This window comes from Platichthys flesus, chromosome 12 (genome assembly GCF_949316205.1).
Source record: "Platichthys flesus chromosome 12, fPlaFle2.1, whole genome shotgun sequence".
NCBI classification, from domain to species: Eukaryota; Metazoa; Chordata; class Actinopteri; order Pleuronectiformes; family Pleuronectidae; genus Platichthys; species Platichthys flesus.
This window is the reverse complement of record NC_084956.1, coordinates 308,195-324,657: the sequence shown is the minus strand read 5'-3', so window position 1 is coordinate 324,657 and position 16,463 is coordinate 308,195. Positions and strand designations below refer to the sequence as shown.

At 42.9% G+C, this 16,463-nt stretch overlaps 2 protein-coding genes across 4 annotated transcripts; both read left to right on the top strand.

Moving 5' to 3' along the window:
* The first annotated feature begins 7,126 nt into the window (after positions 1 to 7,126).
* vsx1 (visual system homeobox 1 homolog, chx10-like) lies at positions 7,127 to 10,553 on the top strand. 2 transcript variants are annotated; one of them, XM_062401327.1, is made up of 5 exons: positions 7,127 to 7,559; positions 8,102 to 8,177; positions 8,807 to 8,930; positions 9,398 to 9,578; positions 10,225 to 10,553. In XM_062401327.1, exons 1-5 carry the CDS (start codon positions 7,136 to 7,138, stop codon positions 10,497 to 10,499), a joined length of 1,080 nt encoding a protein of 359 aa, XP_062257311.1. In that variant the 5' UTR covers positions 7,127 to 7,135; the 3' UTR covers positions 10,500 to 10,553. The 2 variants fall into 2 exon arrangements, with proteins under 2 accessions (XP_062257311.1, XP_062257310.1); XM_062401326.1 differs by having other exon boundaries at positions 9,398 to 9,593.
* Positions 10,554 to 11,646: 1,093 nt separating this feature from the next.
* Positions 11,647 to 15,503, top strand: LOC133966630 (zinc finger protein 585A-like). Of its 2 annotated transcripts, none has more exons than XM_062401619.1 (5): positions 11,647 to 11,865; positions 12,627 to 12,774; positions 13,174 to 13,217; positions 13,300 to 13,360; positions 13,955 to 15,503. In XM_062401619.1, exons 1-5 carry the CDS (start codon positions 11,737 to 11,739, stop codon positions 15,139 to 15,141), a joined length of 1,569 nt encoding a protein of 522 aa, XP_062257603.1. In that variant the 5' UTR covers positions 11,647 to 11,736; the 3' UTR covers positions 15,142 to 15,503. The 2 variants fall into 2 exon arrangements, with proteins under 2 accessions (XP_062257603.1, XP_062257604.1); XM_062401620.1 differs by having other exon boundaries at positions 11,665 to 11,766.
* The last annotated feature ends 960 nt before the right edge of the window (positions 15,504 to 16,463 follow it).

Sequence of the window (16,463 nt, the reverse complement as noted above, 5' to 3'; positions counted from 1 at the left end):
GGGTGAGGGTGAGGATGAGGATACTTTTTCAAAGTAACTATGGCAACACTGCTCATGATGAAGCTGCTGTTACCTTTGATCCTGATTTGTCCTTTGATTTTCACTTAGAACTTATTTCTAGGACCGCCTTCTTCCACTTGAGTAGAATCTCAAACATCAGAAGAACGAGTCCGGGCCTTTGTTCCATCCAGACGTGATTATTGTAACTCCTTATGGGGCGGCTGTGGCTGGGGGGCAGAGCGGTCGTCCACCAACCTGAAGGTCGGCAGCTCGATCTGGACTAGAGACCACATGTCTCCTGTGTTAGCTTCACTACACTGACTTCCTGTTACATCTAGAACTTTAAATTCAGGCTGTCGTCCCTAAAGTCTCTGAAGCAGAGGAGGAGGAGGAGGAGGAGGTGGAGGAGGAGGAGGAGGAGGAGGTGGAAGAGGTGGAGGAGGAGGAGGTGGAGGAGATGGAGGAGGAGGAAGAGGTGGTGAAGGATGACAAAGTTAGATAGATAGTTAGATTACTTTGTTAGATTACTTTGTTAGACTAGATAGTTAGATTACATGTTAGATTACTTTGTTAGATTACATAGTTAGATTACATGTTAGATTACTTTGTTAGATTAGATAGTTAGATTACTTTGTTAGATTACTTTGTTAGATTACATAGTTAGATTACATGCTAGATTACTTTGTTAGATTAGATAGTTAGATTACTTTGTTAGATTACTTTGTTAGATTATATAGTTAGATTACATGTTAGATTACTTTGTTAGATTACTTTGTTAGATTACATATTGTCTTACAGCCTACTGACCTTTAATATCTCAGCAGTGAAAAGTTAAACCCTTCAGTCAATCTGCTGCTTCTCGATTAAAGTGACTCTAAAGCTTATTCAACACAAACTTAATCAAATCAAAGCTAAACTTTTGACATCATTTATATCAGCCGCAGGTCAAAGGTGGAAACACACACACACACACACACACACAGATTCTGGTTCAAAAAAGACAAACAGACACCTTATGGACCTTCAGTAACAGGAAGTGACTCTCTCCAAAATAAAATCATTAAATACTAAATGTTTATAAATTAGTTTCATGTTATTTTCAGACCCTGATGCTCAGAGCTTCATTTCCTGAGAACCTGTTAATTTTATTGTTTTTCACTCACATAACATGATTACTGCAACGACTCAAATCACTTAATGCTCCATTATTGAGGCCACGCGCTCACTGCGCTCCTTTAGCCAAATGACTGTTGATATTTGCTTTTAATTTAAGCAATCCACTACAAGACTCATTAACATGCTGCTAGATTAACTGCTTCAAGCTGCGGTTATCCTGCTCTTAATGCCCAGATAATCCCTGCTAACTTGGATTGGAGGCCACAATGAGATAAGCAGCGAATATGAAGAGATGAAGGAGAAACTGTCTGATCTGAGCTCAGCACCTCCATGATTGTTTTTCTCTTTCTGCTGCAATTTGCTTAATTTGTGTGTTAGTGACAGGGAGTGTGACCAGCCCCCCCCCCCCCCCCCGACACACACACACACTCAGACACACATACACAAACACACACACACACACACACACACAGATCGATGGGCCAGAGATCACTTTTGTTCACTCAAATTCGAGGAAACATTCAGTTGTGTAAACTCGTATTTGTTTTTTCTCTCTTGTGTGTAAACAAGAAAACAAAGTAATTCTCTGACGAGGAACAAGTTTCATCTCTAACATCAGCTCCTCGGCTGAGGCTATGCTAATGCTAACCTTAATCTTTAATTCACTGTGTTTCAGCTTCTGTTCAGTTTTTAATTCTTATTAACAACAGTGAAATTTAAATCCCCCAAAATAAAGTCATATTTCTGTGTCACTTGATGAGAGACGTTCACATTAATGCTGCTTTCAAATGTTTGTTCATAAAATAAACATCAAAGACTGAAATTGGACGAGCTGTTAATATTTTTCATATCTTCAGTCGTATTTGATTTCATATTTATTGTACCTCCTGCTCTCTGTTTCCCGCCCTCGACCACGAGGTGGATGCAGCTTCTCACATCCTGACCTCGAGGACACGAGGATGGAGAAGCGGCTCCGCCTTCTGTCGGAGAAGTCGTTTTTCTCTCAGTGTGGTCTTTGTGAACAATCGACTGAAAATTAAAATTCAAACCTCTGATCGCTACAGCGAGAACTTTTACGTCTTCTCGTAAACTTCTGAAACACTTTCTCCTTCTGGTCCTGGAACCAGCTGCGAGACTGTGAACCACGTGGTTTTAAGAATTCAGGAACTACACGTCCCATGATCCATTGTGAAAGATCCTTTCCAACGACTTCCTGCTTCTCTTTTAATCAAACCTGGTTTTTAATATAGTGTTGTGATATATTGTAGTTTGTGTCTTGCATGTTTGTATCAGTAACAGCGACCAATCAGAGCCCTCACTAAAGCACCTGAGGATTGTGGGTAATGAGGTAATCGACTTGAATAAAACCCTGTAGTTATCATACAGATTTGTCTCAATGGACAGTAAAAACATTTTGGCTGATAATTCTAATGTTTACAGATCTTTACTGCTGCATGCTGGGAAAACAAGAAGAGCAGGAAAGTGCAGATAAACCTTCGTCTGAGGATGATCAGATTTTCTCCAAACTGAGGCATCAGCCACACACACACATATACACACACACACACGCACACACACACTCTCTGTCTGTGAGCTCTCACTCGTCAAGGGATTTCAGTAATGAGCTGCACCTTCAGATTAACAGATTAACACACACACATACACACACTACCCTTGCTGAGTGATGAAGATGATGAAGATGAAACCCACCGGCTCTCCCTTGGTTTTGAACTTTGAGCAGCTTCTAATTCATTAATAACATTTCTTTCTTCAGTTTGTTCAGTTTCACAGGAACAACAGGTCAAACATGATGAGTCATGTGTTGTGGGGGTTTCCTCCTCCTCCCTGTCACCAGCTCCTCGGCCGCGGTGCCCTGTGAGTGGGCGGCGACGGCTGGAGGTCGGGGTCAGAGAGAGGGAAAGGGGGGGCTTTAGGGTCAGGGTAAAGGTCGAAGGTTTCGGGAAAGTGTCATCATCTGTCACAAGAAACTGTGAATGTGACGAGAAAGTAAAGGCCCAGTTCCTGAAGGTCCACCCTGCAGGACTCATTAAATCAAATTGAGAAAACAAAGTCCTTCTCTGACGTCTACTCGTCAATAAGGTCAAGCTGCTAAATTAGCATATTGCTTGTAGCTTACGGAGCGAAGCGGCACGCGCTGGCGTCATGTGTCGCCCGCGGCATCACGCCGGATGGCCCGGTGGCGGCAGGTTGAGGAAACGGACCAGACACCGCCTCTGTACAGTATTACATTTTTTAATCATTAGCCATTAGTGCTAATGGCAGCAGACAGACTGCAGCTTTCTCTGCTTGTTTGTCTGGCGTGCACGGCCTCGTGCACTTTAGATTACTGGATGTAAATGAGTTGGGGGGGTCAGGGGGGGTGTAAGAGTATATGGTCCAGACTTCCAGACACAGACTCTAATTTAAAAAGTTTAATCCACCAGTTGTTTACATCAGTGAATTAGGTTAATCTATCTACGACATTTGCATAAATGTGCATTTATGAATAATTAGTGGGCCACGGGTGGGGTGGGTGGGAGGGGCGCCGACGCGTGGCCAGACTATTGTTGCCGTTGACGGTGGTAAACAATAGAGCAGAGAAAACAATGAACAACAAAAACCCCGGGGAGCTGCGAGCGTCTGCCGCCGGAATTACTGCTATCGCTTACATGCACTCGCCCGCTGCCGCTCGTTTGCTCAGCTCGTTATTGCTGCAGCTCTAATTGGTGTCATTAACCCAGAGTGACCTCAGCCCGCGGAACTGAGGCACTGAGGCACCACGCTGTGACTCAGGCTGACACTCATGAAAACATCTTTATGTTTTATTACATTAAATCAACAGGAAGTTATGTCCCACTGCTGCTGCTGACATCCTCTCAGAATGAAATACTTATGAAACCTCTTGTATTATATATAAATAAATATATATATACATAAATATATACTGCACGTGTTTCTGAAGCAACTTTTTACTTTTTTATTCTTCATTCAAAGTTCACTGCTCTTTCTGTTGTTTCCTGAAGAAGTCGAGAGAAGAAAGTAAAAGTTTCCAGGAGAACTTTCAAAATAAAATACAGTTTATAAAGATGTTTACTACTGATGGTGGGCGTGGCTGATGACTGCACACACTGCCCTCTCCCACCTGGACCAGAGGGACACATTTGTGAGGATGCTGTTCATCGACTACAGTTCAGCTCAACACCATCATGTCCCTGAAGCTCGTCACCAGGCTCAGAGACCTTGGGCTCAACATCGCCCTCTGTGATTGGATCCTGAACTTCCTGACGGGCAGACCACAGGCGGTGCCGATCGGCAGCACCACATCCTCCACCCTGACTCTCAACACCAGGGCTGAATGCTCAGTCCTCTCCCCTCCCTGTCCACACATGACTGCGTGCCCCCCCACAGCTCCAACACCGTCATTAAGTTTGCTGATGACACCACTGTCATAGGCCTGATCACCGGCCACGAGGAGAAGGTCTACAGAGAGGAGGTCAGACCCTGACATCTTGGTGCCAGGACAACAACCTCCATCTCAACGTCAGCAGAACGAAGGAGCTGATCGTGGACTACAGGAAGAGACGAGGAGAAGAACACGCCCCCCCTCTCCATCAACGGGGCCACGGACCCCCATCAACCACACCATGAACTGTTCTCCTGCTGCCGGCCCGGTACCGCTGCACCGGGTTTCAATGTGTCTCCTATTCTTTACTCACAGAGATCAACAGTCATCACGACAACCAACACCACCATGTTCACTTTGTGAGAGAAAGAAAGATGAAGATGAAGATGATTATGATTACTGTCCTTCATCACATCATCACGCTCACTGACAAAAATAAAACGATGAAGATGATGAAGATCAACTGCTCGAGGATCAAAGGAACAAAAGACTTTAATCTGAAGATTATTCAAACGCACATAATCAATCAATCTTCATATCATGGTAATCCACACATGAACATACGTTTCTCACACGCACACACACACACTCACACGCATACAAACACAAACACACACACACACTTTAATCCAACCTCAGCACCTTATTTTAAGCTTTAACTTGAGTCAAACCGATGTTCTGATTTTGTGAAATCTTTATAATCTATAACAAATGAAACTGCGTCATCCTTTTTTTATGAGTCGTGTGCGTGTCTGTGTTCTTTTTTTTCTTTTGTAAATTATGAATGTGCAGCATTTTGTAACGTATAATAAACTTGAATCATTAATATATCAAACAATGACACATTATTAAAACCATAATCACATTACTCACAAAATGATAATGAGCCCTTGTGTGTAACGTTTTTGTATGAAACGTTTTCTATATTAAAAAATAAAAACATAAAAACAACAATCTTTTTCTTTTACAGTAAGTCTCAGTTATGAATCAATGCAGTGATGAGATATATGTATATTGTGAACATATCTCTTTATATTTTGTATTTCATTGTATTGTATATATTTTGTCGACTTCCTGTCTGCTGCAGTAACAGGAAGATTTCTCCAGGTCAATAAAGTTTCGTGGTATTTTAAATTAGAACATGTAGATAAAAAATGAAATGAGGTTCGATGACGTCAGTGAAAACATCAGTCAGTGATTATTCAACTTTAATTCAGAACTTTCATCTGAAGCGTGTAGCAGAGGATCATGTGTGTTATAGGTTGTATGTTGTATGTTGTTTGTTGTGTGATATGTTGTATGTTGTTTGTTATATGTTGTATGTTATATTTTGTATGTTGTATGTTATATGTTGTATGTTAGACGTTGTATGTTGTATGTAATATGTTGTATGTTGTATGTTATATGTTGTATGTTGTATGTAATATGTTGAATGTCATACGTGTAGAGTGAACACACACTTTCACACTAACAATCAGCTGTTTCACAAAATGAAGCTCATGAAAGTCAGTTTGAAATTAGGGCCAAGTTGGTGTTTAATCCCTCGGGATTGCCTGCAGCGTGTTTGTGTGTGTGTTTGTATGTGTGTGTGTGTGTGTGTGTGTGTGTGTGTGTGTTTGTGTGTGTGTGTTTGTAAGAAGGTAGAAATGGTTTTTAAAAAGCAATGAGAGGAATCAGCTTATCACTAATAATTAAAGTCAATATAATCTGTGTTTTTACTGTTTGACTGAATTTAAATCGAATAAAGATTAAAGATTAAAAATCATTAAAATGAGCCGAAACTAATGTTTTTATAATATTATCATCATTCATTAGTTCAAGAGAAACAAATCTGAGAATTCAAATAATAACCTTGAATCAACAGATCTGTTATTATTATATTAAGATTAATGACAACATTAATAAATAAAGTCCTTAATTTGTCGATAATCACCAATATCACACATTAGACAGCAGGTTTATTAAAGTTTCATTTCGTTTTTTCTTTTAATTTCATCCTTCCTCATATTTGTTTCTGATAATAATAAAATGTTTGACTTCATATTTCTGGACATGTGATGACACCTGCCAATACAAAGACACATGATTAAATAAATGATGAGACACTAACATGTGACACAAGAGATAAAACAAATTGATGACTGATACATGAGTTAACATGAATAATACGATTCCATGTTGTCATTTCATTTGCTATTTTTTGAATTTTATTGGTATTTTTTAGTAAAAATGATTTCGTAAGGAACAAAACGAATAAATAATAGAAATAAGATAAAATACTTTTTACATGACATTTCTTTCTTAATTAAAAAATATTCAATTTCCATGTTCTTTCTATGAATGTTATTGTATGAAACAGTGAGAAGATGGAGATGATGATTATTGATTATCGGGTGATGCAGCAGCTGATGCCCCCCCCCCTTACAGAATAAATCCTGGTCGGATTGAAGTGAATTTGGAGGCAATTAATCCTCTAACCCCCCCCCCCCCCCCCCCCCCCACATCAGATCTGTCCTCTGATTGGCTGCTGCTCTGATCCCGGGACTCTGGAACGGGATAAATAGACCCCCCCCCCCCGGGCCTGTCCCATCCTCAGCTTCCCTCACACCTGTCACCATGACGACCCGGGACGAGGTCGGACAAGAGAAGCCCAAAGTGAAGATGCTGTCTCCGGGCTTCGGGATCGACAAGTCCCGCCTGCACGGCCCCGGGTTCCGGTCGAAAGGCTTCGCCATCACCGACCTCCTGGGCCTGGAGTCGGACCTGCAGGCCCGGCAGCTGCCCGGTGGAGCCCCGGGCTCCGGCCTGTCGGCGCTGGGCTCCGGGCCCGGGCCAGAGCCGCACGGAGCCGGCGGCGGCCTCGGAGGCTTCTCGTTCCCGGGAGGATCTCTGCCGCTCGGCCTCGGCTTCCTGTGCAGCCTGGCGGCGCAGCAGCCCCCCGGGGCTCCGTGCTTCCTGCCCGGCCACCTGCCGCTGCTGCAGGCCCGGACCGAGAGCCACTACATGCACAGCCTGGAGGCCCAGAGGGACAACTACTCCGGTACGGCTCGGCTCGAGTCCGGAGCCTTTCTGTCACTGATTCGAACCAATTCTGATTTTAATCTTTATTTAGAATTCGTTCAACGTTTTTATTTTTTTTATTAAACAAACGTTCATCTTTTTTATTGTAGTTGTTTTTAACGAAAGTTCGGATTGTCTCAGGTTTTTAAAAGCTTTTCACATGATTTCTTATCGATGTCGTTTATCTATATAAAACTATAATATTTATATATACTCCCAACTATAGAGTATTTATATATACAACTATACATTCAGTTTTATTTGAGGCTCAGTTTCGTCGGCTCCACTCGGATTCCACTGAAAACTTCAAAATAAGAAAAAAACATTTGTTTGAATTCAGTCAGTTTTTTATTTCAAATCTATTATTATCATCATTATTATTTATAATAATATTAGTTTGAACAATAACATTTTAAGATGCATCTGAACGAAGAACTGAGTTTTAGTTTTTGATAATGATTGTGAGTGGTTGCTGTGGATGTGATGAAGATGATGAACTGATGGTGTTTGTCATCGCTGCAGATGAAGAGTGTCTCTCAGACAGAAACGACCCCAAGTCTTCAGGAAACTCTCAGAAGAGGAAGAAGAGGAGACACCGGTGAGTTTCAACCACTTCATCAGGAACATCTGTAAATATCACTATTGTATTTATTCGTGTTGCATATCTTTTATTTAATTAATGGACAGATTTCAGTCTTCAAATATTTGTTAATTAATGTTTGTTTAAATATGTAAATTATTCATTCATTTAATTTATTTTGATATTTTCTTTATCAATCACAATTAATTGATATCAGAATAAATAATATAATATAATAATAATATATAATTTAGAGTATCAACAGCAATTAAATTAAATAAAAAATCTTTTTAAATAAAATTCAAGTTCAGTGAAATAAATAGTTGAATGTGTTTTTTTTCATATTTCTATTATTTTCCCCTCAATTTATGGAAACAAATGTTTATTAAGTTCAAAACTGGTAGATTTAATATGTTTAAATTTATAAAATTATGTTTCAAGTAACTCAACAATTATATGAGATAAAGATGAACCATTTATTTGTTTATGCAGCTGCTGTGTTTGTGCTTTTCATGTGGATGTTGTCATTTTTATTGATCTGAATATGAATAAAAAAATGATGAAATAAATCAGATGATGCAATGACATTGGTTTAATCATATGAAACTAAATGAAATCTTGATGCTAAAGAAATCTTTTCTGTGCAGGACGGTGTTCACCTCCCACCAGCTGGAGGAGCTGGAGAAGGCTTTTCACGAGGCTCACTATCCAGATGTTTACGCCCGAGAGATGCTCGCCATGAAGACTGAGCTGCCCGAGGACAGGATACAGGTGAGACACACCGCGCCCAGCAACTCATCAATAATCACCAGTTATCACCAGTTATCAGCTGACTCTCAAACAGCTGCCGAAGGTCGTTCAGGAAGTGTTGTACAAACTGAAGTTTTACTTTTCTCTGTTGATTATAAAACAATTAAAATAAATATAAAAGAAGAATAAAATTCCAACCATGCTTTGGGGGAAGTATTTGTCATCATGAGGGTCAGGGACCTTCTGAGGACCTTTGAATAAGGACTGAACAGGAAGCTTGTGCCACATCTCACGTCATCACCAGCAACGATTCCAATTATCCACATAAAACTAATTCTGTTGTTTTATTTTTAATTGATGAATTAATCTGAGAATTTAAATCCAAACCGTTGAAAACACATTTATTTTAACACTGTGAACCTGAAGACACAATATCATTGAGCTGATTATTACATTATATTATAACTCTATCACATCCTTTCTCTCAGGTCTGGTTTCAGAACCGTCGGGCAAAGTGGCGGAAGCGTGAGAAGTGTTGGGGTCGCAGCAGCGTCATGGCGGAGTACGGCCTCTACGGGGCGATGGTGAGACATTCCATCCCGCTGCCCGAGTCCATCCTCAACTCCGCGAAGAACGGCATGATGGGATCCTGCGCCCCCTGGCTGCTCGGTGAGCCGCATGCACGTCAGTGCCACGCACACGCACCACACCACGCATCAACACACGCACACACTGTACAGTTTACACATATGTTGCATCATGTGACCCGAAGTCAGCTGAGTTTTTTATATTTATATTCATCAGTTACATGAGAAAACATCTGGATCAGATCACGTGATTTACTTCATCACTTCAGTTTCCTCAGTCAATGTCAATCTTCACTGTTAACGAGTTCACATGATAAATAGACTGTTTACATGGTGAGAAGTTTCCTTGTGAGGAAAGTTTATTTCTCAGATTACACGTCACAGCCTTAATTTACACAGTTAGCATTTATTTACAAGTGAGTTATAAAGGTCATGAGGTCATCATGCTTTTTGAATCAGGGCTGTAACCAAGACGCTGTGGGTCCAAACGTCCCCTGATCCGCCCCCAGTTTATTTAATTATTTAATTGTAATGAAGAATTATGTCTTTTCAGTTATTTGTTCATATATTCATAATAGATACAATTTAATTTCGCTGGAGACTTCCATGGCTGTCGATGAAGTCACGTTGTAAAGATAAAACTGATTTTATATCATAATTTCACGTGGTAATAATCTGTAAGTCGAGCAGACTGGACTGAATCTCTGTCTCCGCCTCTCTTTCCTCAGGAATGCACAAGAAATCTTTAGAAATGTCCAAAAAATGTTCCAGTCCTCCAGCGTCTGAATCCACTCGCTCCGACTCCTTCAGCTCGGCGGAGCGGCGGGGCAGCGAGGTCCGGGAGGTGGAGCAGGGGGAGGAGCTGTTGGAGGAAGAGGAGGAGCTGGAGGAGGAAGTGGCAATCGACCTGTCCAGCTCCTCCAAACAACATCATGAGGACGGAGGGAGGAGCGTCCCCTCGCCACGGCGACAGAGCGGCGGCGAGTCGGACGATCACAGCTGAAGGCCAATCGGACATCTCTGTTTTTGAGACACAGGGATTTGATTGGCTCGTGGAGCACAGTATTACCACTGTTAGCATGTGGCTATTTCCTGAATATTAAGTGGAAAATATGATCTAATATTTCAGTGCTATTGTTTTAGAAAGCTAATCCACTTAGTATTTAATGGAATAAGAGGGCTAACAACACTCTTGGACATTTTTGAAACCAGTGAAATTAATGTACAAAAATAAATGTATTTACGTTTTGAAAGTTTTATTTACGACTTTTTATCAATGAAGCAAAGGCACCTGAAAATGAGCTGCAGCTGAAAACAGTAGCTCAGTTGGTTCTGTGCTCCAGGAAACGCTAACGTCAGTGAGAATGTCGGACTGAGAGTTTTGTGTTTTCTGTTGCACGATGTAAATGAAAAACCTGCGTCTGTGTCTTTATCATCGTTTTGTCCTGAACGTACGTTTTATATCTGTGATTTTGAAAAAGAGAATATTTAATGTTTTATTCCTGATGGTGTTTGACTGCAGCTCTGTGAATGAATGTAATGTAAATGTTATATTTAAAAAAGTTAGTTTATTATTATGTGTCTGTACAGGATCAGCACGTGGTGAATAAAAACAAAGTATTTTTGGAGAAGTGGTATATTTATCTGTGTCATTTCTCATCTGCAACACTGCAGGATATTTTAATTCAGGTTTAATTCATTAGGATTAATGAAAACCGACTTATTCATCTTTGTTATAATTTATTCTTCAATTAAAATTATTAGTTACCTAGCCTTATTTAAATTACACTTTTATGAAATTCGCCCTTTGACAATTTCCATTAAATTAATTTAGATATAAAAACTCCCTTTATTGAAATCTATTAAAGTGTATAAAATCTGATTATTATCATATTATTATAGGTTTGTTCAATCAAAATAGAACATTAACCCTCTGGTCTGGTACAAGAAAGATGTTGGAATTTTTTAGTTGATATTTTCAGCTCATGTTTCTACTCATGTGGATGTGAATCCAGCTTTACTCATGTGACGTATAATAATTCAACTAAAATACAAACCTTCATCAAGTCTCCCAAAGAAAACACAAACACTGTATTTCGGATTTTTTTATTAATATATTTACTGACCTGTGCTCAGTGGAGCGGTGGTTTTACTCTGAAGGAGTAAACGTGACTTCCTTGGCCCACGGTTTCCCCTGTAGCCGTTTGTGTGCTAAGCTAACCTGTAGCTTATTCTTCACAATGGTTGATTTAGTCACTTTTAAAACCCAGGTGAAGATCATCGTTAATAACTTGACTCAGACGCTAATCGCGCAGATTTTTACCGCGGCGGAAAAAACGACGTTAAATATACAAAGTCCCAAAGCTCAGGTAAGCTAACAGCTAGCTAACCACAACTTAAACAGTGCCTAGCAGAGGCTAACAGCTAGCTAACAGAAGCTAGCAAACCACAGCTTAAACAGTGGCTAGCAGAGGCTAACATCTAGCTAAACGCTAGCTAACATAAGCTAGCTAACAACATATTACAGCAGCTAACTGCTAGCTAACAACAGCTTACAGCAGCTACAAGAGGCTAACAGCTAGCCAACCACCAGCTAACAGAAGCTACCATCTAGCTAACAACAGCTTACATCAGCTAACAGAGGCTAACAACAGCTTTGATATAAGTGATAAGGGGAAGGGATGAAACATTGTTCATTTGGAACGACCGGTTTCATCTCAGGGATGATACAGCTGGAGAACCATTCTACTGTTTGTACATGAACCTGTGAGGAAGTGACTCTCCACTGAAAGATCTGGAGTCTCCTCGTGTTTCCATGTTGAAGTCTTCGTCTTCTACGTGTCCAGCTCCTCTTCTTCATCCTGAGATGTTTGTGTTCTTCCAGCTTCTCGTCCGTCACGTGTTAGAAACCTCGTCCACACGTCCTCTCGCTCACTGGGAAGCTTCCACACATTTCATCAGGAGGCTGCAGGAAGAGTTTCAGAAAATGTCCAGAGACAGTGACGCAGAGATTTGTTCTCACAGACAGAACCAGCAGAACATGTTAGGAACATGTTAGGAACATGTCGGGATGATCTGAAGTTCAGTGCAGGTGTGAATGCAGCTTTAGTGACTGTTCATATTGTTTCAGGAGAAACTGGGAGCTCTGGTGGACGCTCTGTGTGTTGAAGCTGTGGAGAACATCTTGCAGGTTGTGGTGGGGGCTGTTGAGCAGCAGGAGAAGACTCCAGGAGACCGGAGGGATGGTTCTGATGTGATGAAGACGCAGATTCATGAAGGTGAGTTTTTATCGGTCTTTAACAAACCAAGAGGAAGAAGGACAAGACTGAACCTTCATCACGTCAACACATGAAATATCCTTGTTTTCATGCTTTAATTATGATAATTACTGGAGACTCTAAACCTTGTGATAGACTGACGTCCAGAGTGACCCCCCCTCTCGCCTGGTTTCAGGTCTGAAGCTCAGAACAAATGTCAGGAAACGTTCTCATCTGATTCAATGTCCGAGTTGATTTCACGAGGACTACGAGGAAGCAGCTGGAAACAAACCAGATGTCTCTTTAAATACAGTTCAAACGTGTGGATGAGGATTCTCAGACGGTTCTGAACAACTCAGATGCAGGAAGAACCATTTCTGTCTCTTCATTTAACAGTGACGTTTCTGATGTGTGTCCCAGGTGACAACGCTGGTGGTGAACAAACCTACATCCTGGTTTACGGGGTCAGTTAGCGAATCCACACAACGTTCAGAGAATCAGAGAAGAGAAAACAACCCTGAACTGTCGCCTGTTTCCTGTTCTCAGAGCGCTGCTGTCGCCTCCACGTGTCTGGTGGTGTCCCTGCAGGGCGGCGCCGGGGCTGGTGGTGAGTTCACCTGAGAGAAAACACGTTCACACACACCTGTCGTCCACTAGGGGTCTCTCTAACAGACTAATTACTGAAGATTCAATCCAGTTAAAACAGTAAAAAAGCAGCTTCCAGTTAAAACACAGTGTTTCTCTGACTCGTCTCTGATTGGCTGAGTCGAGCTGCCGCTAACGTTTGCTCAGCTTGTTTCTCTGAAAACTTCCGATCCAGACGACCAACGACTAAAATCCTTCATCTGCTTCAAATACTGAGTAAAAAAACAAACAAGATGTAAAGAGTGCAAGAAAGTGAGTGACACGTGTACAACGAGGGCATGACGCCACCAACAGGCGACCAGGTGAAACGCACCGTTACCCACATTAAACGAGAGTCAGCCCTCTAGTGAGCACAGTTCCAGCAGAGACATCAGTGCCCTCTGGGGACCTGAGTAACGTTTATGGATGAAGAGATAAATCGTCTGATTCTAGAATTTATTGTGATTATAAATGCATATATTTCCCTTTATTAGGAACTTCTGATCGATGTCATTGATAAATAATCCGTCAGTTCAAGTTTACGTCCTCGATGACCTTGAGTAACCTCTCATCACAGGTGAAGATAAAACCACTGAGGTCCCAGGTGAAGTGACGACTCTCCCTCACTCCTCCCCCGCGGATTTCCCCGACCACGAGTACGCTCAGGCGTCCTCTCCTCCGCCCGGCCCCCCCGCAGCAGAGGAGGAGCCTGCAGCACCCAGCAGGAAGCGGCGCCACAGTCGCAGGAAGAAGGACACAGCGACCGAACGGTCATCAGAGATTCACCACGAGTGCTCACGGTGCGGGAAGTTGTTTCCAAACTCAGAGCGACTCTCCGACCACCACAGGAAGTCTCACCCCGTGTGTTCCGTGTGCAGGGAGCAGTTCAGTGGCGTCCTGAGGCTGCGTGAACACGAGCGCACGCAGCACGGGCTGCTTCCCCACACCTGCGACTTCTGTCCCAAGAGATTCAACCACAAAGCTCATCGCAACCTGCACGTGAAGGCGCGACACACGGGGGAGAAGAGCTGCCACTGCGACGTCTGCGGGAAGGGCTACTCCTGCGTCAGCCTGCTGAAGACGCACAGGATGACGCACTTCGACAAGACCTTTATCTGCGACATCTGCGGGAAGAGCTTCTATCACGCCTGCCACCTGACACGCCACAAACTGGTGCACCAGGACGTGCGGCCGTTTCAGTGCTCCCACTGCGGGAAGGGCTTCACCCAGGCCGCCAACCTGCACAGCCACCAGGCGATCCACACCGGAGAGCGACAGCTCTGCTCCATCTGCGGGAAGAGCTACCGCTGCCTGAAGAATCACGTCATCAGCAAACACTCGCATGAGCTGCCCGCCGACGAGCTGCTGGCCAGAGACAACATCATCACATGTGAGGTCTGCGGCAAGAAGCTCCCCAACCTCTCGCAGCTCAAAGTTCACCAGAGGAGCCACACGGGGGAGAAGCCGTTCCACTGTGACCTCTGTGGGAAGAGCTACCGTCTGAAGGAGCGGCTGAGGGACCACAGGTACACACACAGCGGCACAAAGCCGTACAGCTGCTTGCTCTGCTCCAAGACCTTCAACATGGCGTCTAGCTTCCTGCGGCACCGCAGCATCCACAGTGGAGAGACGCCGCACAGCTGCCACGCCTGCGGCAAACACTTCCGCCTCCTCACCTTCCTCAAGGCTCACCTGCAGACCAAAGGTCACCTGAGACGCACTCAGAGGCCGGCCCCTCTGACCTCTGAGCAGCAGGTTACATGACCAAGAGCATGTGGAGCCTCAGACATCACAGTTAAAAGGGATTTAACCACAGACATGGAGGCCACGCCCCCACCTCTGGATCAGGTTGGATGATCGGACCTCTGACCTTCTCCTGTGTGTGTGTGTGTGTGTGTGTGTGTGTGTGTGTGTGTGTGTGTGTGTGTGTGTGTGTGTGTGTGTGTGTGTGTGTGTGTGTGTGTGTGTGTGTGTGTGTGTGTGTGTGTGTGTGTGTGTGTGTGTGTGTGTGTGTGTGTGTGTGTGTGTGTGTGTGTGTGTGTGTGTGTGTGGAATCATGAGGTACTAACAGTCGAAATAATCTGATTCCATCCGGTTAATAAATACAATTTCATAAGACCTGAAAATTAACGGATACGTCTTCTTCATTTTATCTTTTTATTGTTTTTCACATTTAAAAGTTATTCATATTTAAATCACTGCGACACCAGAGAGTATAAAACATGGAAACTCATGAGGTGGCAGAATAAACAGGCGCTGGTTTTCATTCAGTTTTCACTTGTTCATTTTTCAGTTTAATCTGGAACCTTCTGTAAAGTCTGGGGGGGGGGGGGGGGGGTAATTAATATGAATGAAACCTGGAACTACAAAGTGAAAAGTTTACTGAGTCAGAAACTCTGAGGGGGGGGGAGTGTTACTGAAGCCTCCCTCCGGACCCAGAGCAGTAACATGGCGGCTGAAGAGCCGGGCTGCTGGACCCCAGGACTCCGGGACCCGCTCCGTCCTGGAACCCGGTCCTGCGCCTGTCCTCCCGGCCTCCCATGCTGCCAGTGGAGCGGGCTGTCTCGCCCGGACCTGTACCGGCTCTCGGTCACGGACCAGGATCAGTTCTGGGGAGCCGCCGCTAGCAGACTCCGCTTGATGGACACGTTGAACGTGTCCGGTGACTCGCCGATCACTGATCAATCACTGATCGATCACTGATCGATAAGAGATCGGTACGTTTCCCCGTCATGCACCTGGATGACTGAGTTCACCGCCGGGTTGAAGGTCAGCTGAAAGCTCCGGTCAGAGTGACGTCAAACTGCATCAACATCAATACGTCTGTTTAAAGATCGATCATCAGTTTGTAAATGAAGAGAAATAAAAGGTGAGAAAAACAAATTTAACATTTCAATATAAATTCCATTCAGTTTATATCAAACTCAAAACGAGTCATTACTGCAGCTCAGTAGATATAAAGTTATTTATGTTTTAACATTGAATTGGTAATTCATCAATATGAACCAAACAAAGATCAAACTCGTGACGTTTACAACGTATAAACATAATATAATAAACTTTTGTGAATTTATGATATCAAAACG